Raw genomic sequence first — 26,309 nt, 5'->3', positions numbered from 1 at the left:
TAATTTAGGAAGCAGACTTAAAATTCACAGAGGATTCATCAAATACCATCAAGTACACCTAAAAGTAAATGAATGTGCAATATTAAATATTAGCTCTCTCTCTTATAAATCACTATTTATAAATCAATAAATAATTGATTGCCTGCTTGCAGAGAGTCACTGTAATTGATGGCCTCTGACAGTATGACTGTCAGAGGTCAAGGAGAGGAGTGGCAGCAATCTTTTACTTATTTTACTTATTAATCAACCAAAGACCTGGACAGAGTTATGAATCATTTGAAAGCCACTCTGAAGTTTGTCCACCCTAATCAGAGAAGCCAAAAATCAGGTGTTATCTGTTGTCCTTATGGCCCATAGTCAGTATTTCTATTTGATTTCTCAGACTTTAAAAAAAAAATCTGATTAAGTGCTCAGTTCTAATAAAAATCACTATTATAGGAGATTTTAACATTCATGTAAATGACAGTCTAATGGACTGATTCTTATATAGTGCTTTTCTCCTCTTCAGAGTTCTCAAAGCGCTCTATACAACGTGCCAGATTCACCCAATCACTTTTTCTTCTAAGCTTTTAGTGCTTCCTAATGAACATTCATACTCTGATGGATGCATCGGGGAGCAACTTGGGGTTCGTATCTTGCCCAAGGATACTTGGCAAGCAAACTGGAGGAGCCAGGGATCGAACCTCTACCTCCTGAGCTACAGCCACCCCCAGCCTTAACACCTCATTTAATTTTTTATTAGAGAAAATATAAATAAGCCCAGCCATGCCTTTAATCACACTCAGGTCACAACCTCGGATACTGTGGCTGCTCCAAAAAAAAGGCAACAATTTAGAGATCGATATTGGTAACAGAGGTTGGTACCTGGCATAACTGATAAATCTATGCCTTACAGTAGATAACTTCATTTGGAGAGAAAATTGCATTAAAGATATTAATTTGGGTAGAAAAAAATCCAAAATCCAAAACTGTACCACAATAAAAGAGTCTTCCATAAAGATAGAACGTTTACTATTTGGTACCGATCAAGGAAAACAACCCCAGGTTTCTTTTCTGCACTGTAGCCAGGCTGACAGAGTCAGAGCTCTGTTGAGCCAATTATTCCTTTTTGACCCAAACTAGCAAGGACTTTATGAATTTCTTTACATATTTTAACCATTAGAGAAAAAAAATATTCACAGCTATCCCACAGATGTGTCATTAAGCAGAGGAATTTAGAGTATTTCTCTCCAATCAATCTTTCAGAGTTAACTTCAATGTCTTCCTTTAAAACATCAATACTCCATCCTTACAAGATTGTTAAAAAAAAAGTTTTACCATTAATGAATGCTTTAATTTTAAATATGATTAATCCATCTTTATTAACAGGCTGTGAACCACATGCTTTTAAGGTTGCGCTAAATAAATCATTACTTAAAAGACCCTTACTCATTCCAGCCATAAAAAAAAGTTTCCGACCTTCCTACCATTTAAAAAAAATCTTTGTCAAACAGTTAACTGATCATTTAGGACTGTGCTAGGACCAATACATTGTACATGTTTCCTTTAGGGAATTTTATTAGAAAGGACTGCACACATTTTCATTGCTATGCAGGGGGAACCCAGTTTTATTTATCCATGAAGTCCCATGGTACAAATCACCTAGTTAAACTACAGGCATTTTTTAAGTTAGTGTACTTGGCCTGAAACATTTAGAACATTTAGAAACATGGTATCCAACCAGATACTTACTTTAGATGGCATTGCCTTGTCCTTCAGTAATAATGTGAGAAATCTTGGAGTCATTTGTGACCAGGAAATGTCCTTCAGTGAGCACATTAAACAAATATATAGGATTACTGATTAATTACTACTTATTACTGATTAATTTGTGCATTCTTGCTAAAAATTAGAAACATCTTGTCTCACACACTGATTCATGCAATTATAACGTCAAGGCTATAATAATTCATTTTTATCAGTTTGCTCTAAAAGCTTCCTAAAAAGCTTTCAGTTGATCCAGAGCTCCGCAGCAAGAGTACTAACTGGGACTGGAAAGAAACACCACATTCCTCCCATATTAGTTTCTCCTCATCAACTCCTTGCTCAGCTCAGAATTGAATTTAAAATCCTTCTCCTCACATATAACATCTTGTATTATCAAGCCCCATCATGGAATCAGCCTTCAGTTTGGATTTGGGAAATAGACACTTCCTCTGCTTTCAAGATTAGGCATAAAGCTTTCCTATTTGATAAAGCTCATAGTTAGAGCAGAATCAGCTGACCCTGAACCATTCTTTAGTTATGCTGCAATAAGCTCAGGCTGCTCGGCTGCTCATTCCTTTTTACTGGTGTTTATACACTACTACTGCATTTAATCATTGGTAAGAATTAAACTCTGGCTCTTTCTCCCGTAATCTGTCTTTTGTGCCAACTCTATCTGGTCTCTTCCCCCTCACCCCCAACGGTTCTCTGCAGATGGCTGCCCCTCCCTGAGCCTGTTTCTTTCAGAGCTTTCTTCCTCTTAAAAGATAGTTTTTCCTTCTCAGTGTCACCAAGTGGTTGCTCAAAGGGGGTCATGGTGATTGTTTCGGTTTCTTTCTAATATTGTAGGTTCTTTAACTTACAGTATAAAGCGTCTTTATGTGACCGTTGTTGTGAATTGATGTTTTATAAATTAAACTTAACTGAATTGAATTGAATCAAATTACTTTTGCCTGGCTGTGTTGGACCTTAATTGACCTTGGATTCAGATAGTCTCTCCACTGCCTGCCAAGCTGCACCACATCAGGCTTTGTTCATAATATAATTATCTTATTATTCACATTTTTCCAAATTCAGAGGTGTAGGTGTCCAGTGAAGAGGTCAGATTAAAAAAAATTACCATATGAATCCTCAGCGTGCATTGGCTCCAGCGCCTGTTCATTTCCATAGTACATCGTTGAGGTGAAAGTCACGATTTTCTTTGTATCAAGGAGGATAAATTCATAATGTTCTCTCTGCAGACTCTTCATGCTATCTCTCAGTAATGAGCAGTGGGAGAGAAAGCGGGAGGGGAAAAAATGTGGATTGTGATCGCTTTTGAATGGTTTTTCCAGGGTCGTCACAATGGCCCGTGGAGTTACCTACCAATGACAAATATGACAAAAGAAGACAATAATAGTGCAGCAGCACTAGCAATTCTGCATGTGATATATATACATGCATGCTGGTATGACTGAATGCGTAACATAACCCTTGTAGATATTCTATCTGCAGCATGAAGGCAGCACAGGGAGAGGTGTGATTGAGTTCAAAGTGCACTAGTATGTGGGTGGTGGAAACATATTGCTTATTTTCTTCTTCTTCCTTTTTTTTTGAATATCATAGCACTGTGTTTGCAGCTGCTGTTCACATTTCAGCCATTTCCCCTCAATCCATGTCTGAGGGGTAATGACACCATGGGAAAATTTTATATTTGGCACAAAAAAAGCCCCACACATCTGAGGCAAATAAGAAATTTGATAGAAACACTCAAACACAATTTAGCTACCCTGCAAATGTTCTTTTAAAGTGAAACATCATTGATTTTATACGTCAGTATATATATTATATTCCAAGGGTTCTATTAGTATTATAGTGGTTCTATATTTAGTTTCCATGAAACACTGATACATAATTTTTTGAGCTTTGTAATTTCTATACATTTCTATATGTCTTTTTTGTGTAAATTTTTACATTTTACTGTGTCAGTGTCACAAAGAAAATGAAATAAATCTGTGATATTTGTGCTTTTCAGTGATATAAAAGAGTTACAATGACACGGACAATTAAATGTCAACACAGTAAAAGCAATAATCTAAACGTCCAATCTCTGCTATTAGTCTGTGCATTGTCAATAACTGTAAAGTATTCTATCTTCCCACCAAACACTGAGTCAAACTAATAAATTAAATCTTTGTCCTAACTGTCAGATTCAGTTGTAATGGGCACCAACTTTTGACAACACATTTAAATATGGGTTCTGGGAGAAAGCAGGTAGCTTTTATAGTTCTATTCTATATTTCTAACATTTTATATCACGTGGCTGCAGCTCAGGAGGTAAAATGAGTCATTTAATAATCGGACAGCTTTGTGCAAGACATTGGAATGTGACTAAACCCTGAATTTAGCGTGTGAATGTTAAATAAAAGCATGTGTATGAATCTTTGTGTAAATGGATGAATGAAGCTCATAGACAGTGCTTTGAGTGCATGAACAGAGTAGAAAAGTACCAGCTTATTTACTAAAATAGCAAGTGAGTCAAAAATGAAAATATTCATTTGTTATAGTCCCACAAGTGATTGAATATGCTACTTTCAGAAAGGGTAAGGCTTCGACAGGATGGTCAAAATTATTGCAAAGGTTAAGATATACTTCATACTTTACTTTTACAGTTGCCTTCCCTGAAAGTGCTAGCAGATTATTTCCACGTTGTCTTCCATTGCACATGGTTTAGCATTTTTGTCCCTCTGGCTCAATGTCGTCATTGTGTATCATGTTACTTTTTTTTTAACCTTAACTGTCCAGACTTAAACAGTCTAAACACAGTGTGGATATGGCAAAAAACTCACCATGTTGACCACCAACTGTTGACTGCAACACACAGTTTTTCCCTTGTCTTTTTGAATTTTTAAATTTTTGAGTTGCTGCAGAGAAAACAAGTGTGCCTCCAACAATATCCAAATTTAAGCATATTTAAATAAAACATGTTAATTCTTAGCTTAACATCTCACTGTGAGTCAGATGCTTATGTTTCACATCATTTCCTTATGATGTTTAAAAATGACTGCAATATTATACTTTCTTATTAATCTATGAAAATGGGTGTATTTAGTCACTTCCATATAACAGGATATTTTGGTGGGACAAAGCTCCTTTCTTTATTGATTGACATGGTGCCTCACACAAGAAGGTTCCTGGTTTGAACCCTAGCTGGAGTTGTTTTGTGTGGAGTTTGTAATGTTATTCCTAGACCTGTATGGGTTTCTTTCAGTTGATCTTATTTCCTCTGTCCCAAGGTCATGTATGTTACGTTAACTGGTTAACAGGCCATGAACGTGAGGTATAAAGTGTTTGAAGTGCATAGAATAATGTTATGTATGGTTAAAAATGTCACTTGTAGTGCTTTGAGCAGTCGGTAAGACTGGGAAAATGCTGTGTAAATGCAAGTACACATCTTGGACAGCACACCCTCAGTATCTCAGACAGAAGTTACCTACTGGTTACACAAAATTTAAATGTTCATATTCAGGATTCAGAACACTAACACTGTGCATTCAGGTCTCCCCAACTGCTGTTTTATAATGTTTCTGTGTTGTGGCTCTACATGCTTGCCTCTGTGTGTCTCTGTATGCAATCAGGTCTCCACTACGGAAAAGAGAGCGTCAGAAGCAGTGGAGGCGCTGACCTTCACAACTTTATCTCTTCTGGTTTTGTGACACTGGGACGAGGCCATCAGAAAGGTAAAGTAGTTTTTCTGTCCTCGTTTCCTTCTCTTTTTCTTACTTAGAAGATTAAATTCTTTTTGTGCAAACACCACGCTTTATACCTGCTGAATGCTTAAAGTCCTGCTCAATGCTCCACTCACATCACCAGTGATCAACTACGAGACACTGGACAGAGGTAAAATATTTCCAGATTCAATTTCCCTATCCAGTCCCCATGAATACATTTTGCAATCAAATACAAGCAAGCATACACGTAGCTCCGGTGATGGGCGACATGGGGTGGAGAAGGTGACTTTGTGTACGCATTCTCAACACACATGCACCTATTAGTAGGGCGGGGGTAGAGTTTTCCCATGGGTAACACACTGATTAGTATGCAGCCACATTGACTAAGCTCTTGTGGTTTATTCCCATCCATTTTAGCTCCAACAAATCAGAGTCAGTGCCTGTGTGTGTTGGTGCCTGTGTGTGTGTTGGTGTAACCTTGCAGGGGTTGCAAGATGACATCCTTTACCTGACCCTGCTTTCGAATGTTTAATTGAATGCTTGTACCGTTTCATGGTAAATGACTGCCTTTGTAAAAAAGCGTCTCGATTTAAATATAATTTGCTTCCTCTGTGGTGTACTTTGATGTATTTCCATGCTTCCTCTTTGCTATCAAAACCTGCTGATTTCCTGCTCATCATCCTAATTACGGCAGCTGATGACCTGCCGTTGCTTTAATAAATACCAGTTCAGATTTATGCATTGCTCGGTAGTATGTGTGTGTGTGTGTGTGTGTGTTTGTGTGTGTGTAACTGTATATGTGTGGCTTTTCTACCAGCAGGAACGGATTCTCTTTCACCAAACATCATGACTTTGTTTCCAAGTGCACAAGACTGCAGGAGCCTGCAAGTTTTTCTCCCACTCTTACTTCTAATGAGGAACCATCGCATTTATGTTTACATGAAATTAGCCGTTTTCCTCTTTGCTCTTTGCTTCATTTGTTTTCATCCCCAGAGGGGGTTCGTTTCACAATGGCATTCATGTGCAGCTAGAAATAATAAAAATAATTAAAAAAAAATCCCCTTCTGATATGCTCTGTAGCCCCTCCACCCCCCACACAGCGCTTCTCTACCAGAGATGAATAATGAAGTTTTATGAATCCTGATTCTTTTAAGCAGATTTTCCTCGTTGTACAAATATCACAATAGCAGCACTCCCGCATCCCTGCACTTGTCATAACAGCAGCAAGGGGGATGGTTTAGCATTCAGCATCTGTGCAGTTAAAGCCGTGTTTTCTTGCAAACTGTAGCCTTTGATTCCTCCACAGCACAAACAAATAAAATGTGACAGATTGAGAATTTGGAATCTTAGAAAGACGTGCTGATGCTTAAATTTCTCACAAACAAATATGTGAAGCTTTTTGCAGAGCCCCAGTTCTTTTTAACAGTATTCTTCTTCAACATCTCTGTTTGGCCATGCTCATGCCCAGAGGCAGGTTTTACTGTGGAGTGAATCTTGAAATCATTGAAACGGTGGTGTGAAGTTTGGTTCGGATGTCGTTACTGCTCTGTATTATCTTTAGCAATGTACACTTCAGGGCAGCAGAGGCAAACAAACAGTTTAATTAGGGATCCCACACTCTTTCATGGTATTTTAACAAGTCCTCTACAAATCCACAAAAGCAGAATGGATTCAGCTGCTTCTTAGTTTTCTCCTTGACGGGCAAAAGAAACTAAATTTCTCCTACCTACTTTACATCAAAGTCGGGGATTCTGACAACATGTGTTAATATTTCCAGCCCAGTGATTTACAATTGTCAGAAAATCACTTTCTCCCTCTCTTTAATCAGCTTTGGATTTATCCAAAATCTGTGGATGGATTCTAAAATGTCCAAACAGTAAACATGTGGGCTGATGTGAGCCACGTTAAGGTTAACATCAAGTAAACAGCTGAATTTAAATCATATCGACCTTCATTACGTTTTTTTGGAAGAGGTTTGCACAGCTTGGTTTGCTCTAGGCCAAGAGTAACAAAGCTGGAAAAAGAGAGAATGCAAATACATATTCACAGGTCAGTCAGTGGAAAAAAAAAGTCTGTTTGCCAAATGAATTCGAAACAGATGTTGTCTTCTTCTGTTATATATGGGTTTTTTTTGCCAGGTTGACAGAACGAAGTTTAGAAGTCATGATGTAGTCCTCTGGATCGGATTAGCATAGCATCTGTTATAGCACTTAATTACACAGGCGGAAGGTATGTTTGGTTGGTAATTAGATGGCAAGTTGTGTGTGTTTGTGTGCATAGGTGTGTGTGCTGTTGTAATGCAGTCCTTGGGGAGGACAGGTGAGGTCAGGACTGGGTTTCTGGGTGTCAGAGCAGCTGGATGTTTCACATCTGTGTAGCATGATACAAAACAACTATGTGTCAAATGAGATCAGCTCTGAGCATGAAAAAGGGGGAGCTTACATTTATACTCAGAGAGTATAAATCACCCTTTTTGAGTACAACCTTCCCCTCAGATTAATGATTGAGATTCTACTTCAAATAGGAATCACCCACATTGCTGAAAGTGCTTTTAGCAAGCTTTACATAGAAATCAGGAACTTGAGTAGTCATATTTGACAACCTGGACCAGGAGGCGGTCATGTTTGTGCTTGGGTTTGAGTTGACAACAGAAGACCTCTAGTTAAGGTTAGAAAAGATGTTGAAATGTACTAAGTGGTAAAAGTGGTAAAATTGGCGATTACATGCAAAATATTTGTCACAAAAAGGTTCAATTAACTGCAGTAAATTTGTGACAATCTCAATACACATACACAGAAATCACAACTTGTGAACGACTGCTGCAGGATAGTCATTTAACTTTAAAATGGCAGACAGTCATAAACTTTGGCTTTATATCAAAATATAGCTAGAATACAACCAGTTAGCAACCACTTGACTTGAGCCACCTATGTCAAAGAGTTGTATATCGAATGAGTTGAGCTCATTGGGACAGAATGCCTTGGGGAGGACAGGTGAGGTCAGGGCTGGGTTATCATCAATGTGTGATTACGGATCATGACAGTTTGGAAACAGGTTCCCTCCCACCAAGCAATATGAACACTCACCTTGAAAATGGTTGAAAGTCAAAGGTTGGGAATGTTGCATGCACAACCTTTGAGTGACTAGCGAGTAGTTGTGGTGACAAACTGCGACTAAGAATACATTTTAAGATGTGTTTTTATCTAGATTTGATTTTACAACCTCGTGTCCTCAAAAACAATATGTAGACTCTGACATAATTCTCTATTATTTTACATATTATTACGTTTTTGTTAAAACATGAGAAAATTTAAAATACTAGCAAAATCCACATGAGTGTCTGGAGAAGGCTTGACTCAGAGCACCTCTTCACTATTTTTTTAACCTAATCCTTAAAAGGAAATGTAAATTAAAACTTTGGTTCATTCCTTTCTGTTAATAATAATCTGCTATTAATCTCTGGCTCTCTTCCACAGCGTATCTTTGTCCTGTCTTCCTGCTCTCACCCCAAACCAGTCATGACAGATGGCCACCCATCCTTGAGCCTGGTTCTGCTACAAGTTGCTTCCTGTTAAAAGGGAGTTCTTCCTTCCCACTGTTGCCAAAGCACTTGCTCATAGGGGTTACATAATTATCTTAACCTTACAATATAAAGCACCTTAAGACAACTGCCATTGTGATTTGACACCATATAATTAAAAATGAATTGAATTGAACTGAATAAACCAAATGTTCCCGTATAGTGCAATTAAACCCCTGCAGAAGCAGACACTGTTTTAAAAGACCTTCAATCACACCTACAACAGTGAACATAAAGAGATATGACGCTTCTGTTTTGGGGAAGGTTTTTAGTTCTCCACACACATCCGTTGTTTTCTTCATCCCAGCGGAGTCACCAAGTCAGTTTTCTGCATCATTTTACATTTAAACAATACTGAGCCACCCCCTCATTTCTTTAGAAATCATTGTTTGGGGTTGCATATTATCCAGTGGTGCTGGGAACCTTGTCAAAATAGCTGGGACTGGTACTTTTTACATGATCCTTTAGGACAAGAAGCAATGAAACACCACGAAAACACATCACTATACATAAAACTGTATTACTGTAAAACTGTAAAATAAAAACGCTCCCCATTTGGCTCTGAGGAAAACATATCTACAGGGAGTGCAGAATTAACATGGTTGTTGTTCAATAATTTTATTATTGAACAACAACCATGTTCTCAATGAACCCAAAAAACTCATTAATATCAAAGCTGAATGTTTTTGGAAGTAGTTTTTAGTTTGTTTATAGTTTTAGCTACTTTAGGGGGATATCTGTGTGTGCAGGTGACTATTACTGTGCATAATTATTAGGCAACTTACCAAAAAACAAATATATACCCATTTCAATTATTTATTTTTACCAGTGAAACCAATATAACACTTCCACATTCACAAATATACATTTCTGACATTCAAAAACAAAACAAAAACAAATCAGCGACCAATATAGCCACCTTTCTTTGCAAGGACACTCAAAAGCCTGCCATCCATGGATTCTGTCAGTGTTTTGATCTGTTCACCATCAACATTGCGTGCAGCAGCAACCACAGCCTCCCAGACACTGTTCAGAGAGGTGTACTGTTTTCCCTCCTTGTAAATCTCACATTTGATGATGGACCACAGGTTCTCAATGGGGTTCAGATCAGGTGAACAAGGAGGCCATGTCATTAGTTTTTCTTCTTTTATACCCTTTCTTGCCAGCCACGCTGTGGAGTACTTGGACACGTGTGATGGAGCATTGTCCTGCATGAAAATCATGTTTTTCTTGAAGGATGCAGACTTCTTCCTGTACCACTGCTTGAAGAAGGTGTCTTCCAGAAACTGGCAGTAGGACTGGGAGTTGAGCTTGACTCCATCCTCAACCCGAAAAGGCCCCACAAGCTCATCTTTGATGATACCAGCCCAAACCAGTACTCCACCTCCACCTTGCTGGCGTCTGAGTTGGACTGGAGCTCTCTGCCCTTTACCAATCCAGCCACGGGCCCATCAAGACTCACTCTCATTTCATCAGTCCATAAAACCTTAGAAAAATCAGTCTTGAGATATTTCTTGGCCCAGTCTTGACGTTTCAGCTTGTGTGTCTTGTTCAGTGGTGGTCGTCTTTCAGCCTTTCTTACCTTGGCCATGTCTCTGAGTATTGCACACTTGTGCTTTTGGGCACTCCAGTGATGTTGCAGCTCTGAAATATGGCCAAACTGGTGGCAAGTGGCATCTTGGCAGCTGCACGCTTGACTTTTCTCAGTTTATGGGCAGTTATTTTGCGCCTTGGTTTTTCCACACGCTTCTTGCGACCCTGTTGACTATTTTGAATGAAACGCTTGATTGTTCGATGATCACGCTTCAGAAGCTTTGCAATTTTAAGACTGCTGCATCCCTCTGCAAGATATCTCACTATTTTTGACTTTTCTGAGCCTGTCAAGTCCTTCTTTTGACCCATTTTGCCAAAGGAAAGGAAGTTGCCTAATAATTATGCACACCTGATATAGGGTGTTGATGTCATTAGACCACACCCCTTCTCATTACAGAGATGCACATCACCTAATATGCTTAATTGGTATTAGGCTTTCGAGCCTATACAGCTTGGAGTAAGACAACATGCATGAAGAGGATGATGTGGACAAAATACTCATTTGCCTAATAATTCTGCACTCCCTGTATGAAAACAGTTGTTCATGAGTTTAGAAATACAGACCTACAGCTTGAGTGTTTTTTTAAAGCACATTTTTAAAGCAAAACACCTGGTTAAATGTGCTACATCAGACGTTGACGTGTTGGAAAAAAGCAAAGGCCCACGTCAGCTTCTCTTCTCTGCTTCTTGTTAAATGCAGAATTGAGTTTAAAACCCTTCTACTCACCTACATCTTAAATAATCAGGCCCCATCATATCTTAAAGACCTCATAGTACCTTATTAACCTAACAGAGCACTTCACTTTCAGACTGATGACTTACTTGTGGGTCCTAGAGTTTTCAAAAGTAGAATGGGAGGCAGAGCCTTCAGCTATGAGGCTTCTCGTCTATTATTTCCTCATACCATAAGGTCTCTGTTTGCTCTCTTCTCTTTCCCCTAATCCCCAACTGGACACAGTGAATGGTTGCCTCCCTCCCAGAGTCAGAGGTTTTGTCCTCTTAAAAGGCAGATTTTCTTTTCCACTGTCACCATGCGCTTACTCATAGGAGGTCATTTGATTGCCTTGAGCCATGAATTGATGTTATATAAACTGAATTGATATAACTGAACTGAACTGAAAATCAATCATAAACCAGATCCATCATGTGGCACCATCTGGAAATTGTCTGATTGGCAAGAACTTCATTTTTGCACATGAGAATGAACCGTAAAAACAATGCCAGTGAAGCAAAAGCATGCTTGAATAGACAAACACACAATAGAACACTATTAATCATGAACTGACCTCATCACGTGACAGAGAATGGAATAAAAGCAGCCACCATCCAAAGAAGACTTTTGAAATGTCTGTCAAGAACCCTCAAGAACTATTCCTGAAGACTGGAATGGGGGGGGGGAGCCTATCCCAGCTTTCTTAGGGCAAGATTCAGGGTACACCCTGGACAGGTCCCCAGTGTGTTGCAGGGCTAACACATAGAGACAGACAACACTCACATTCATACCTTTGGGCAATTTAGAGTTACCAATTATCCTAACCCACTAACTGCATGTCTTTGGACTGTGGGAGGAAGCAGAGTACCCAGAGAGAACCCACACAAACATAGGGAGAACATGCAAACTCCACACAGAAATTGAACTCCAGATCCTCTTGCTATAAGGCAACAGTGCTAACCACCATGCCACTGTGCTGCCCTAGTGTTGAATTACTGCACATAATTCCAATACTTACTTCCAGTATGTATTAATTCCAATAATACATAGTCATGTAGCTATGACAACGTTATACATTTTGGACTTTTTTTTCAGACACACAAAAAAGTTATTTTTTGTTTAAAAAAAAAAAATAGGATGGACCACATCAGGATTTTTGTGGTTACCAGGACGGAACTAAACAGACCTAAAATTAAAAGTCAATGAAAAGAATAACTAGAAAAAAAACTGGAGCTGTAAATACATCAATAAATACATAGAACAGTATTAGGTGCTTTTAATAATTAAAATAAGGTTTTTGGTTTTAGTGTCTGGCAATGCAGTCAAATTTGTCAATGTATATATATATTTGGCTGAAAAAGATAACAAAATTCAAAAAAATTAATTAATAGAAGATATGTAAAAATATTTGATAGCAATTACAGACCTAGACCTTTTAATGTTGGAGCTTGGCTGGATAAATTTATCAGCAGGTGTGCCATGGATAACGCATATTTTGATTCAATTCACATATGTCACAGCATCTTTATACTGTAGTCTACTTCACACCATCTTAGAGCCCATTCACATCTCCACTGATAGAAAAAAAGAGCTGCATTATTTTGTCCCAGCAGTCAAATCACCAGCAGACGCAAGCTTTTTCTGTAAAAATATTTAATTTCTTGCAATTTCACGACTCCATTCAAAGCCTTGTGGTGCTGTATGGAGCCAGGTCTACTCTGAGGGTGGGTGGCCATCTGTTCCCTGCATGAATTCCCTTTGCTCAATGCCTTAAGTTGATGCAAAGCAAATAAAAAATACTGACTGCCAATATGGCTTTGATTTATGGTATGGCAGAAATTAATATTTTATTCATTCTTTTATTTCATGTGGGAAAGACTAAATGATAAAAACATTAGGGTTATGTGTCTTTGCTGCAAAATTATCATTGAGTAAAGAATTTTTATTATCTTTATTTATTTTTTACTAAAGCCAATTGTTGTCACTTGGTTGTCACTTTTTTCATCCCTTTATTTAGCATGCACAGCTGCTTACCTTGCTTCTGTCCCCTCAGCCATCTGTCCAGATCGATGCCCTGCCTGACACATTCTTTTGCGCTTCTGTTTTTTCTTTTCCTCTTGTCCAAAATTAAGGAGGCAGGGAGGTTGAGGCTTCTGTCAAACTGAGTCAAACTAATAAAGATTCTCACAGATCTGTTGTGTGTGTGCGTGTGTGCGTGCTGCTGTCAGATAGGACAACACTGTTACCTCTGCTTTGGGTGTAAAACCTGCAGAACTCAGTTTGAAGCATCAGAGTCACCAGTAATTGTATAAAAGTTCTCTGGAAACATAATCTTAGAAGAAGGATAAGACCAAGGAGGGATAACTTTGCTTCTTCTCGTTTGCTGGCAGCGCTATACCACATCATCACTCGTAGCCTTCACAGACTGACTTCAGTGCCATTGCAAGCTTATATTAATTGCTTTTGTCATGAGACAACTGCAGTGTACTTTTCTATTCACTCACTGTCACTGACTCAAATTCAGCACTGTAAATCACTGTCACATTGTTAGTACATATTTCCTCTATGCACGAGTGTGGTTAAAGAGAAAAGCTCAAAATCCATGCCACTGATGTAGTTAGATTACACTTCTAACACTTTGATTGATTAGAATTTTCTGCCTCAGACAGGAGACTGGATTGACAGCTAGCATGCAAATTTAATGGTGTATTAAAAATGCAGCTTGCCAGCTGTTGTTGCAGGCAACAACTCAAATGTGTCCATTTTAATTATTTTTCCATATGTCACTCTTGTTGATATGAAACACGGCCAAGTCACGGCATCCGGAGAAGCGATTACTTCAGACAAAGCCTCCATCCTTGACTTAGCGTGTCATACTTCATTACCTTGCTAAGCCCAACTTTTAATTCTGCCCTGTGGAGGAAGTCGAATTGGTTTTCATGGCAGGCAATTAGTGTTTTTACTGTATGAATACAATGTGTTTTGAATGCTGCATGTAATGATGTAGCAGCAGAATTAGATGGGGAAGTTAACTTTTTATTTACAATGCAATTTCAATATATTAACAAGTCCAGGCATCACTAATTGGCATTCTACTCGAGTTCTATACAACAGCATCGTGCTGAGAGACTGTAGGGACTATCAAGGGAAAGGACTAACAGAGCAAACACCAGTCATTTGTTTCTCCTCTTATGTACTAACAGCTGTTTGCCTCTAATGTGTTCCTTTTTTTGTTTACCTTTTTGTGAAGAACTTGATGGCAGGGTATGACAAGCCCCTCTCTGCATTTCAGTACTCCCCTCTGATTGTGACATAGTCAGCTCTTGTTCCTCTGAATGAATCAGATGCAACAAAAAAAAAACAAGCCTACAGGCATCATCATTTCCAGCCCGTGTAATCAACACTCCAGGCTGATAAGACCGAAGATGAAAACATCCACCCGTGAAGGCGTTTGCTGTTGTTAAAGGTATGCAAGGGAAAACAAATCCAGAGACGAACTGATTTACATGGTGGCCACAGATCGTCAGGCTAGACATGGAAGATGAGATACAACACTTGAAGTGTTCTTAGTTACTCAGTTCAGTCTTCAGTCCCGCTTCAGACGACTTCACGACAGCTTGTGGAGTCCCTGATCCTTTTTATTTAATTGTAATGTATTTGATTATTTTTATGACAAGAAGACAAGAAATGGCCTAGGGCAGAGTATGGTTGCCTGTTTAACTCACTGAGATGCACAGCCAGAGGAACCCCTAATCCTGGATGAGATCACTAAATCTTGTAAAGCACTTTTGCCCTCTTTAGACTAATCTCCATCAATGTGAGTGGATCTAGGAGGCTGCCAAACTAACACTGGTGCTGTAAGGTTATATAATGCAGAATTTCTTCTTAACAGTAATATAATGACCTTATATAAAAAAGAGATTACATAACAAAGGTGGCTAGTGGGATTCAAACAATGTAACAGAATGAGCCAGCAATCGAAATGCTAACCACCCCGCAGCTTCTACTGACTTCTAATTAGCCTTGTGAAACATCTGGGCTGTAAGGTGAACTTAGGCGGTGAAAGGTTTTTCCTGCTGTTTGCATGTCGTAGCCAGAGTACAGACGGGAACCAGACACAGTTTATACCTCTTTATTATTACTCTCCTGGGAAAAAAACACTTTTTGAAAGTTAGAAATATTTTTCACAATGGAAGCAGAGTAAACACTGTCAGTTTTTTCTGAGTTTTTTCGGCTGCATTTCTATAATTTTGTTAAAAACAAACGCACAAAGAGAATTGAAAGCTGAGCTACTACTGGGAAGCTGGAGTGGAGCGTGGGAGAAGCAAGACAGGACACCTACAGCAGACAGTGGAGAACTTGAAACCTGATGATAAACAGTTTTCTGTGGCAGTAGTATCTTTACACAATGAAGATCAGGGGCACACAGCAAGTCAAAGACGGCTTGTGGCTGATAAGGTGTAATGTGCATTGATTGCCTAAATGTGGCTGCTTGAGTTGGGTTTTATGGTTACATCTGACACTCAACAACATGGATTATAAATTGAGAACTCCCCAATTTTCAACTTAATGACCTGCTCTGTCATGTGAAATTTATAGGCTTCTGCATACATGCTGTATAATGAGCAATTAGCTTAAGTAACTCCACAAAGACTCCCGCAGGCCATTTGTGTATCGGCAGTATTGGAGTATTTTGTCTTTCTTTTTTTTTTTTTGACCATTACCTTTTTCTTTCATTTATTTACGTATACTGTGATTTAATATTTATCTTAGTGAGAAGTCATTTGTATAACAACGTGACCTGACCAAAAGAACTATTTATTGGTGCTAAATTATTAATCGAAACAATCTCAGTGAACACATGTTTGAAAAATTGTTCTGATTTTATGTTCCATATTGTTTTGTCTAGTGAGCTAGAGACTCAGTATGACTGAAAAAACTGACTAAATTTCCTTGAAAAGCTGTGAGTGTTTACTGCAAGGTCCTTTTATTGATCAAAAACCCTTCAAATCGTGTTAAAGAATAAAATAAACACCACTTACATTACAGTCTCACACAATTACACTAGTAAGTGAGATGCTACTGCACAAAAAAACTGGTCTGAACTCCAAATCTCAACAGCTATAGGCCTATTTCCATTTACCGTTCAACCAATCCATTGTGAGCTGCTAAATGCTCAACTATGTTATCCAGATAGCCTGTAATTGTGTCTGTCAAGTATTGTATACTGACTTTTGAGAGCTTTATCTCAGAAATCAGCTGCCTGCTGTGACAGAAAATGGCAGTATGCCAAGCGTGAGAGTGAAACAAAACAGTAAAGATGTACTGTAAACTGACAAGAGAGTCTGCTGATAATTTTCTGTAGATTCATCACAATAAGTGACATTTTTCACTTTGCCATTTGACAAACTGAAGAAATCTTTATGATATCTTTAAATATGACTTCAAAATTTGAATAAGTAATGGAGTTAGGTAGGAAGAATAACTATAAACTGTGTGTAGTTCCTGTTGTCATTGTTTGAATAGCTTTTGTGAGAATTACATTGGCTTGTTTTTGAAAGAACAAGACAGTTTTTGTGTTGTGTTTCTTCACTTCTTCACATCTTTAAATAGCTGCCTAAGCAAAACATATAAGGTCTCTTGTGTTGCTTACATCTCTGATGATTAGCTGTTTAAAGTGCAAGATGCTAAAGAAGTAAATCTTTTGTAGGCCTTCACAGCTATTTAAAAAAAAAAAACATTTTATAGTATATGATGTGGCATCTAAACATGGTCTTATAAGGAATGAATGCATTATTTCTAGATTTAAGAAGTGTCCCTTGTGGTTCTGCTGGTTACTTTCCCTACAGCGGTTTTTCTTTCCAATGTTAATATCAGTTCAGGTTAAAACACTCTGAAACCAGGTCCCACTTCAGGGAGCAATCTCTACCTCCCAAATCAGTCTTAGGTGGAAATCCATCCTGGCTCTGTGGCAGATTTTTGACTGACAGCACTACAAAGTATCCTGCTCATTCAAAATGATGGTCAGGTTCTGGGGAGGTGGCATGGATGACCTGCTGGCTAAGCAAATCACGGAATAACCATTAAAGAAGTGTTAATAAGGTCCTGTGGAGGGCAAGGCTGGGGCTGTGGTGCTCATTAGCAGGTTCCTTTTAGATACATTACAGAGAAATGATTGGACTTGTCCCATCTCTTAAAGTTCTTCCACTGAATATGCAGGGGAGCCCAGGAGGAGAATGATAGAGGTGAACAACTGTGTTTCTAAAAGAAAAAGAAAAAAAGTGACTTGCTATGCATTTCACCATATTTTGGGCCAGTTTATAGTCTGTTAGAATTAGTTCTGACAGACCGGACTGTGTTTGGCAGAAATCAGTGTTTGTATTTGTTCCAAATGGCTTGCACTTAATTGACATCAAATTGCATGCTCATTGTGACATTAAAAGTGCCGCTAAATAAGTTAAATTATCTTTCTCAACACTCCCAACCACACCATGAAGAGATGATCAGTTTTGCTGAGGTACACGACTACAGTGATCAACCACAACATTAATATCACTTCCTTTCTATTTTGAGGATCCCTGTGGCTCCATACCCATTGAGGGATTGTCAGTCAATCTCTGGTGTCCTGTGGTGTCACTAGCAATGAATCCTGTCTATCGCTCCTTTGTTCTTTGAACTGTATATGAGTAGTTTTGCTGGGTTTTATTTGGATGCATTTTTCTACTCTGGGAGTGCACAGCCATTGGGGAATGTTATCTCCACACCAGGTTGTATACTGCAACAATTTTTGCCAGGACCAAAGGTTTCCCAGTAGAACATTGCAAATGTAGGATGACAATCAATGGTAGTCGTGAGTGGCTGGCTTTAGTAGACCTTTTGATAAAGGTTATATAGTTAGATCAGGTGGCGTGTTGTCACCCCTACATTATGTTGCAACAGCATAAACAAGGGATGGTGGTGGGACACTTCACAAGATGCAGTACCTGATGAGGTACTACAGATGAAGCACTGAACACTTCTCTTTTACTTGCTTCTTTTTCACTTCCCATGTGTTTCTAAGTCACTATTACCATCATTACTTTTGTCTTCTCTGCCCTGTAGTCTGTGTTAATTTTTCATCTGCCTTTTTTCTGTCTTTTCTTCTTATTTGTCATCATCTCAACCAGTCATTGGACATGGCTGACCTTTTTTTAAATAAGGTGTTTTCCTTTAAAAAACGGTCTCCTTCCCCATCATTATCAAATTTTTGTTCATCTGTGATTGTCAGATGTTTCTAATATTGAACCCTCACGATATAAAGTGGCTTGGGATCCCTGCAACTGACGCTATAAATTGAATTGAATTGAGTGGTTATTATTTGACATTTGTGTTGTTGTGTCCTTAAGATCTCTATAGCTTCTCGTCAGCTGCAGAGATTTAATGGCAGCTTCTCTTTCCCACAATTAACTCGTGAATTTATACAACTCAGAAGTAATCCTCACTGTCCTTTAGCTGAGGACTGATTTAGCAACTGTCTCTGGTTTTTGAAATTTTAACACATGTGACAAACACCTTGTAGCATTTTCCAAAATACCAGCAGAGAACAAATATGTCGAGGTCAGTGAATGACAAGCCACCCTACAATTCCTGACAAGACTCTTGGGTATCCCGAGGAACAATAGCACTTCTAGATACACTGCAGTCAATTACAGTGATGTGAGATGTGGGGGCAGACAGAGGAAATGACAGTTGGGAGACAGCTCTCTTATCATTGTCCTTCTGTTGTGGTCACTTTGAAACAAGTGGAGCTATTTGTCTGGCAGTGAGGTATGCTGGAGGGGAAGAGAAAGAACGCTTTTATCTCCGAAGAGACAGGAGAGGGGAATATGCAAGAATTGTAGCGCAGACGGAATATCTGAGTATTAACTGAGGGATCAAGCTAAAAAAGAAAAAGTACCTTGAGAGGAGCTGTTTGGCAGGTAACTGGCAGGAGAAGTGATAGAGAATACTTGCAGGCAGGTAGCTGGAGGACAATGGACTGACAAGGCTGCTGTGATGTTTGCCCGAGCACAGTAGTGTACTCTAAATGTGGAGCATCAATCAAGATGCTGGCCGCTGCACAGCACGGCAACTTTTATCGCCACTCATTAAAGTAAGTGCAGATATTTTATGCATCAGTTACAATGCAAGGACGTTTTCATGCTAATTTCCCTCTTTTAGATTTGTTATTCATCATCTTTGATCAACATGGTCCTGTACACAAATAAAGCAGAGGCTGTGCTGCCTGATGAATCTGGACGCATCACATCTGTAAATTGCTTCTGCTGGTTCAGTTTATTTAGCAAACTCAGGACTTTTAGTTATTTTTAATGAAACTGTGTGATATATTAAATCCCGCTTCAGTTGTTGTTTAGAACCAAATTGAGTGCAGCATTAATTTCTTTTTGCAAGGGAGTATTTATCATCCTTAAAAGTGGAGAACAAACAGAGTATGGAGTTCAAGTTCTGTTCTCGTTCCAGTTCTGTCTCTGGGAGCGGTTCCATCATCAGAAGAACATTTAGCAATTCTAAATCCAACCTTTGCCTCCTGCCTAACCACCTTTGCCCCCCTCTCCGATAAGATTTGCTAAAAATGCGGTGGCCTTCTCTGAAATGAAATAAACTTGTGAACTTTGGCCCAAATTTCTCACCCCGTGGACCATTTTGCCTCCCTTGTGAATCTGTAAGCACATGAAAGGAAACTGGCATCAGCGGCTGATTTGTGCTTTGGGTCTGGTCCTGGGCTTTGAATTTCAAGTTTCTCTACACTGGGGGCCTTTTGTTTTGTTCTGTTTCACAGCAGAAACAATGGGTTTTAATTGATTTTTTATGAATGAACGTGAGCAGTGAACACCCTCTCTCATTAGAGACATGGGTCCAGATCTGAGAGCTGTTAATCCACTGTTCAAAGGACAGTTATGGGCTTTTGAATCTAACAGCCTTTGTATAGCAACACTTCCTATTTAGGATGCCTTTAAGTCTGGACTTTATTTATTAACTTACACAGCGGCAGTTGTGTTGATGCTTGTTGTCTCTAAATACCTTTAAACTGTTTATCTGCTGTTGCTCTTTTTACACCAGCTGAAGATTCAAAATACCAAACAAAAGAGCAGCTAAGCCTGGAACAGGAGCTGAGTACAGCCTGGGTTACCAAAGATTTTGGCTACAATGGCACTGGCACAAGCTGTATCATATCGCATTGTATTGAAAACCATAGCACTGTATACAGCCATGTCTTTTAAAGAGTTGCACTGAGTGAGAAAACAGCAGTTGTAAATAGTGATGCTAAGGGCATTTTAAGGATACTTTCTCAAGAATTTTAGATAAACCTGGTAAAAGACTGATCTTGCCTCTTCTGTGCTGACCTCGAGCAGCTTTATATCCCACCTCCTTACAAGGCAATCTCTTGCTCTCATCTGTAATCTATTATTCATAACGAAGAGGCAGAGACAGAGACTGGGAGAAGTAGATAACTTGGTCACTTCTTTCTCCATCCACCGCCCCTCAACCCCTCATTACTATTATCCAGAAGCTATTGTGTGGGGAAAACAAATGGAACGACTGCCTTTTGTTGTATAGGAGTGGGGAACATTTGTATTCCGTGCAGAATTTGAATGTAGATTTGCCATTCAGAGCACACAGGCTATGGCTGCCAGTTGCATTGTGCAAATAATAATGCACGGGAGGGATCAAATTAAAATTTATCAGCTCTGAGATGGTATCCATCTCCAAATCTATTTCTTGCAGATGAAAAATTGAAAATGCAAAAGTGAGCACGTTTTGAGTTTGCTGCTAATTTGCTCCGTTACTCCAAGAGAACTCCGAAGACAAGTTTGTAGCTAGTCTGTTGGGACAGAGTCCAATGGTCATATATATCATTTGTTGTAACGTAAACCATAAATGTTACATAATGAACACCGACCTTAAGCCACAAGAATAATATTTGCCATGTGTGGACTAGCTTTACCCTGCAAAGGGTTCGTTTTTGTTCCCTTGATTGACAATGACAATTTCATTTATATCGCAAATTTCATTCACTATAAAAACCTGTGCAGGTTTGCAGTGCCTTAGGCAGTGAAAAAAGACAAACGAACATCCATCCATCCATTTGCTTCTGCTTATCCTTTTCAAGGTTGCGGGGAAACAAACAAACAACAAAACAAAATTTTAAAAAAATGAACAAACACACCAAAACCTCTTAAGCTCAGGCCTGTCTGAATAAAAGGGTTTTGAGTCTGTTTTTGAATGTACGCACAGATGTAATTGACCCCAAGTCAGGAGGTAGCTTGTTCCAAAGAACAGGACAACAGTAACTGAGAGCAGACTGAGACCTGATTCTAGGAACAATTAAAAGATCTAGAATCAGATTTTTTAAATCCATATACATTTTAGATCTAGAAGAAAAAATGAAAAGGTCTGAGAGGTCTGACTGGGTTGTAGAAATGGGGGAGTCAAACTATTGAGAGCTTTGTGAACTAATAGCAGAATGTCAAAGGTAATTCTATAAAGCCAATGAAGAGCCCCTTAAATACTGGGGTAAGGAATCTGCTGCATTTTGAATGAGCTGAAGTCATCCTACTGATGATTTGGGGAGTCCTGCAATAAGCTAACTTGAGATAACCTCAGGTATATTTGTTAAGTGATTGAAAGCAGCCGTGGTTACCTTATGATGTGATTATCAAATCTGAGATCACTATAAAAAACGAATAACTGATGAATAAATATGAAAAAAATGGTAAAAACGTGACCATTTCAGGATGGTCACATTGAATTAAAAAAACAAACATACTCATGTATTTACATTGAAACACTCAAACACACAAACAAACAGTGGTCCCACACTTGGTGAAGGAGCTGATAAATGACTCCTGTTGTTGAGATAATCAGTAATGATTATCAATTTGCCGAGGGCAATTGTTTACTGAGCACTTTAACAATTTGCTAATATTCACAGATGATAAAACACCACGACACAGTCACCTTATTATTCCCAGTGAATTCGGACAGAGGGATAATACATTTCCTGAACTGGGCTCAACCACACTTTTATACGTACATTTTTTTTATTATCACTGCAATATATTTAACAACAAACCAAGTGTCTCTGTCTCTGCATAAAGTAGGCGGTGTTTTCCTGGGCATCTATTTCACACTGTTGTACACGCAAGCTGGAGGGACGAGAGATCAACACCCTGTCAGGCTTGGTATTAGGCTCCAATCTGAAAAAAATCACAAGATGTGAGAGACTTGACATGCTGAGAGGTACTCTGTTGGAGTGATAAAGCTACTCCACGAGTTGTTGGTTGAAGAGAGAACGTGCAGCAATGTCTACATCTCTTAGCTGTCACTGACTCCATTCCCCCGCTGCACATTACAACTCGGTACTCTCAGCCCTCTCCGACCAGAACTGCAAATTGCCTCTACCTTGTTGCCGTTCCTGGTTCTGTGAACTTATCACATGGTGGGCGAATGAATTATCACAGATAGAGGCAATATCTATCAATTTGTCAGTACAGACTGTGGGGTAATAGACATGGAGGCTGAGATATTATAATTGAAAGGCCCCTTCAGTAGCGATATGTAATGAAGTTTCCCTGTGGGCTGTTAAGGGTTGGGGAAGGCAGTGTTTCAGATGGTGGAAGGTGTTTTCACATATATCGAGTCATCCTGTTAACCCCCCACTGGGTGAGGCATGTAGGGAACATGATATGGGTGTGAAAACACAGGAGGGGGAGTCACTCACACTGCTTCATTATGAATCATTTGGAACAGGTCTGTGCATGACGCAAATATGGTATTATCTGAAAGTGCTATTTACTGACAAATTCAGTTAGACATTAGGGAGACAAATCAGTAGCTTTCCATGACACAGTCAATGTACTACACATCATGTATGTGACTGCTAAACATTTTGCAAAATGATTGCAGTTGTCGTTTGTTGACGTTTAAAATCTAGCTGAACCCATGAGGTCTTACTCATCACTGGTGTCGATCCCAATCCTAACAGTACCAGTTTTAAATTTTTTTTTCACATCTCATTCAGGGAACAGAGCACACATCTTTTAACAGTTTTCCAACATAAGCTTGTTTTCCCTTTCTCCAAAGTATAGGATTAGGGTTAGAATAACACTCTCTACATTAGGTCATTGGTGACCCATCTAGGGTCCATTTCAGTTTAGTTTAGTTTTAAGTATATGGCTTTAAGTATAACTGAATAAACAGGAGAAAACAAAATAATGAGGCAGTTCACCCCAACAGTTTCAGCACCTATTTACACGTGATAAGTCTCCTAGTTACAAAGCTCAACAATCCTCGGGAAAACACGCACAAAAATCACAGAGGGTTTGGAGGCCAAGGTCGGGTCTGTTGCTGCTGTCAGTTCTTGCTCGGGACAACTGCTGGAGAGGTTTTTTCAAAACAGCCACTTGATCAGGAAGCCAATCAGCAGCCACTAGCTCTCCAATCAGGAAGGACCTGCAGAGACTCTTAAAGACACAGAGCACAGAACAAAAACACAGCCACTGGGATTCAAATTATGGCAAGGGCCATAACAGTGATTTTTGTCCATCCATCCATCCATAGGGTGAGAGGCGGGGTGCAACTAAACTGTTCTCTCAGGTCTTGGCATTCATGGAACAGGGTTAGGATTATCACCTATGTTGACATTTTGGAATTACAGTTCTTCTTTTGAAAGTTTTTATGATTTGGGAGTGTTACGGTATGGAAAAAGTGCTGGACATTAACCACACCGCAGTTTCAATAACTCACTGGTGAGCTGGAGATGTTCTGTAATGATTTCACTGATATATGATTTAAATAATTTGTTTCCAAGTACTGAACAAATTTTAACTCCGTGCACCTTTGAGCTACATCTACCCAGGTCAGGTTGTTACAAAAATCAGTTTCATGGCACATTTGGTGATAACACTGCCCTCTACTTGTTCAGTTCAAATGGCTCTAGCATAGGGCTTCATTTCCACTGTGAAATATTTGGGACAGTTCAGTTTTTTTGAATAGGGTCAACAACCCAATGCGTGTAGTCTGGAACACACTTATTCATGCTATAATTTCTAATGTTGATTTGTGAACTGAAAAAGAAAAAGATTTTCAAACCTCACTTTTGCTTAATGATGGCAACAGTGATTATGTATGTGCTGTATTTAAATGATTTCAAATTCACTTCATTTGTATGCAAATGAATACCAAGCACTCCAGACAGTAACATGTATTCAGTGACATTAGATCTTATCAGTGGCACTTTGAGGAGAAAATATTAAGTAAAGGGTAACAAGAAATGGAACAAAAAAAAAAAAAAAAAAAAATTAAGTTTACAAATACTGCTTACAGTACCTAAAAAAATTATTTCATTTTTCAATGTTAAAAATCTGTTGGTATCCTATGATTTTCAAATGGTCTATGAATTAGTGAAAAGTGGATGTTTATATTGATTTCACACCTGATTGTCACTTAAACTAATTATGCAAGACAAGGTTTAAAAACCTAATAGCAGTTTTCCTTACAAAAAGGAGTCAAAACCATTAGTTTTCATTAATTTTCAGACACAATATCCATATAGCCGAACCTTGCCTCCAGTTATGAAACCAGTCTATTATTATTAGTATTATTACTTTCACATTGCTTAATTAAGACAATGAAAACCAGTGGATTAAATAGTCACTGAACTCTCCTTAAATGTTTATGCTGTCAAAATTTGGCAAACTATAAACTAAGACAAAGTTTTTAAGAGTACAGACATGAAAAAAGACTAATTGCTGAACAGGATAAAAATGCATACATTTGAACTGTGCAGCATACATTTAAAAATTGTCTGTCAAAAATATCATGTGTGTAATTCATATTTTAACTACATTTATTTTAAAATATTTTCTTATTAATAAAGTCTGTTCTATGTCAGGCTAAAAGTCACATTTTAATATTTGTTCAAAAACCCTACACACAGATTTGAACCATTCACATCCACAGGGGATAAAAGAAAAACAGACCTACTTCTATATGTACATTTATTTGAATGCCAACTTTTAATATTTACACATTAGAAAATAAAATATCACTCAAATTACTGAGTTAAGATATGAAAATAAGGTCATTCATTCTAAGGGAGTTCTACAGTTATCTTTTACTCAACATGACATGAGAAAAAAATCACACCATGAGCAACCAGCAATGCAGGACATTTTTTATCACTAGCCAGTATATAAGGCTTATTCTGTATCTATTCAGTCAGTCAACTTTCCATAGTTTGCCATCTACTAACAAAAATCCAAAAGGGACTGAGAGTAAATCCTTCTCTCTGGATCCAAGCTGGATTCTCTGCCATTATTGCATGGCCTATACTGAGTCTTCCCTGGCCCTAACCAGTATTTTATTTTATTTGAACAATAATAACTTAATAAAATAAAAACAATAAAATCAATAATCAAAGAATTTTAATTTGGCAAATATAGGATATTAGCCTACTGTCACTTCTTCTTCTTTTTTCTTTACAAATAGAAATAATAAACTATCATAAGATTTGGTTAGCAGAGTGATAAAGCTTCTGCTCTGAACCTCCTTTTCAGCTGGATTTCGAGTTTGTATGTTCGACTGTATGGGTTTTCTCTGGCTGCTGGGATTTCCTCCCATAGTTTAAAGATATGCTTGTTAGGTTAACTGGTGATTCTTAATTGGCAATAGGTAATCTTAATAGGTAATGTTATTATTTATGACATTTTCTGTAACAAATTTAATAAAAACAGAAAGAAAAAAAATATCAAAGCTGGCTTCTTTTCCTCACACTTGTTGCAATCAGCTGATTTCAGCTTATGTGCACGAAATAATAAAATGGTACAGTAGTCTATAAATTTTAAAACAGTGGCGATATAAGCATGACTTTTTGTTGTTGTTATTGCAGAACGGACACATTTACGATGGCAAAGTTGTCTCCACGTGTGAG

At 38.5% G+C, this 26,309-nt stretch overlaps 1 protein-coding gene across 9 annotated transcripts in view; it reads left to right on the top strand.

Annotated features, from left to right (window-relative positions):
- The window catches only part of LOC100709033 (shisa family member 6), a 78,014-nt gene that overhangs the window by 8,240 nt on the left and 43,465 nt on the right, over positions 1–26,309 (top strand). For all 9 annotated transcript variants that reach the window (XM_005447916.4, XM_005447915.4, XM_025909806.1 and 6 more), the window contains exon 4: positions 5,361–5,462. In XM_005447916.4, coding sequence (XP_005447973.1) covers positions 5,361–5,462 — 102 coding nt within the window. The remainder of the gene's footprint in view (positions 1–5,360; positions 5,463–26,309) is intronic.

The sequence above is a fragment of the Oreochromis niloticus genome, linkage group LG8 (assembly GCF_001858045.2).
Source record: "Oreochromis niloticus isolate F11D_XX linkage group LG8, O_niloticus_UMD_NMBU, whole genome shotgun sequence".
Taxonomy (NCBI): domain Eukaryota; kingdom Metazoa; phylum Chordata; class Actinopteri; order Cichliformes; family Cichlidae; genus Oreochromis; species Oreochromis niloticus.
The sequence above is the reverse complement of the archived record's forward strand: the minus strand, read 5'-3'. Positions and strand labels throughout refer to the sequence as shown.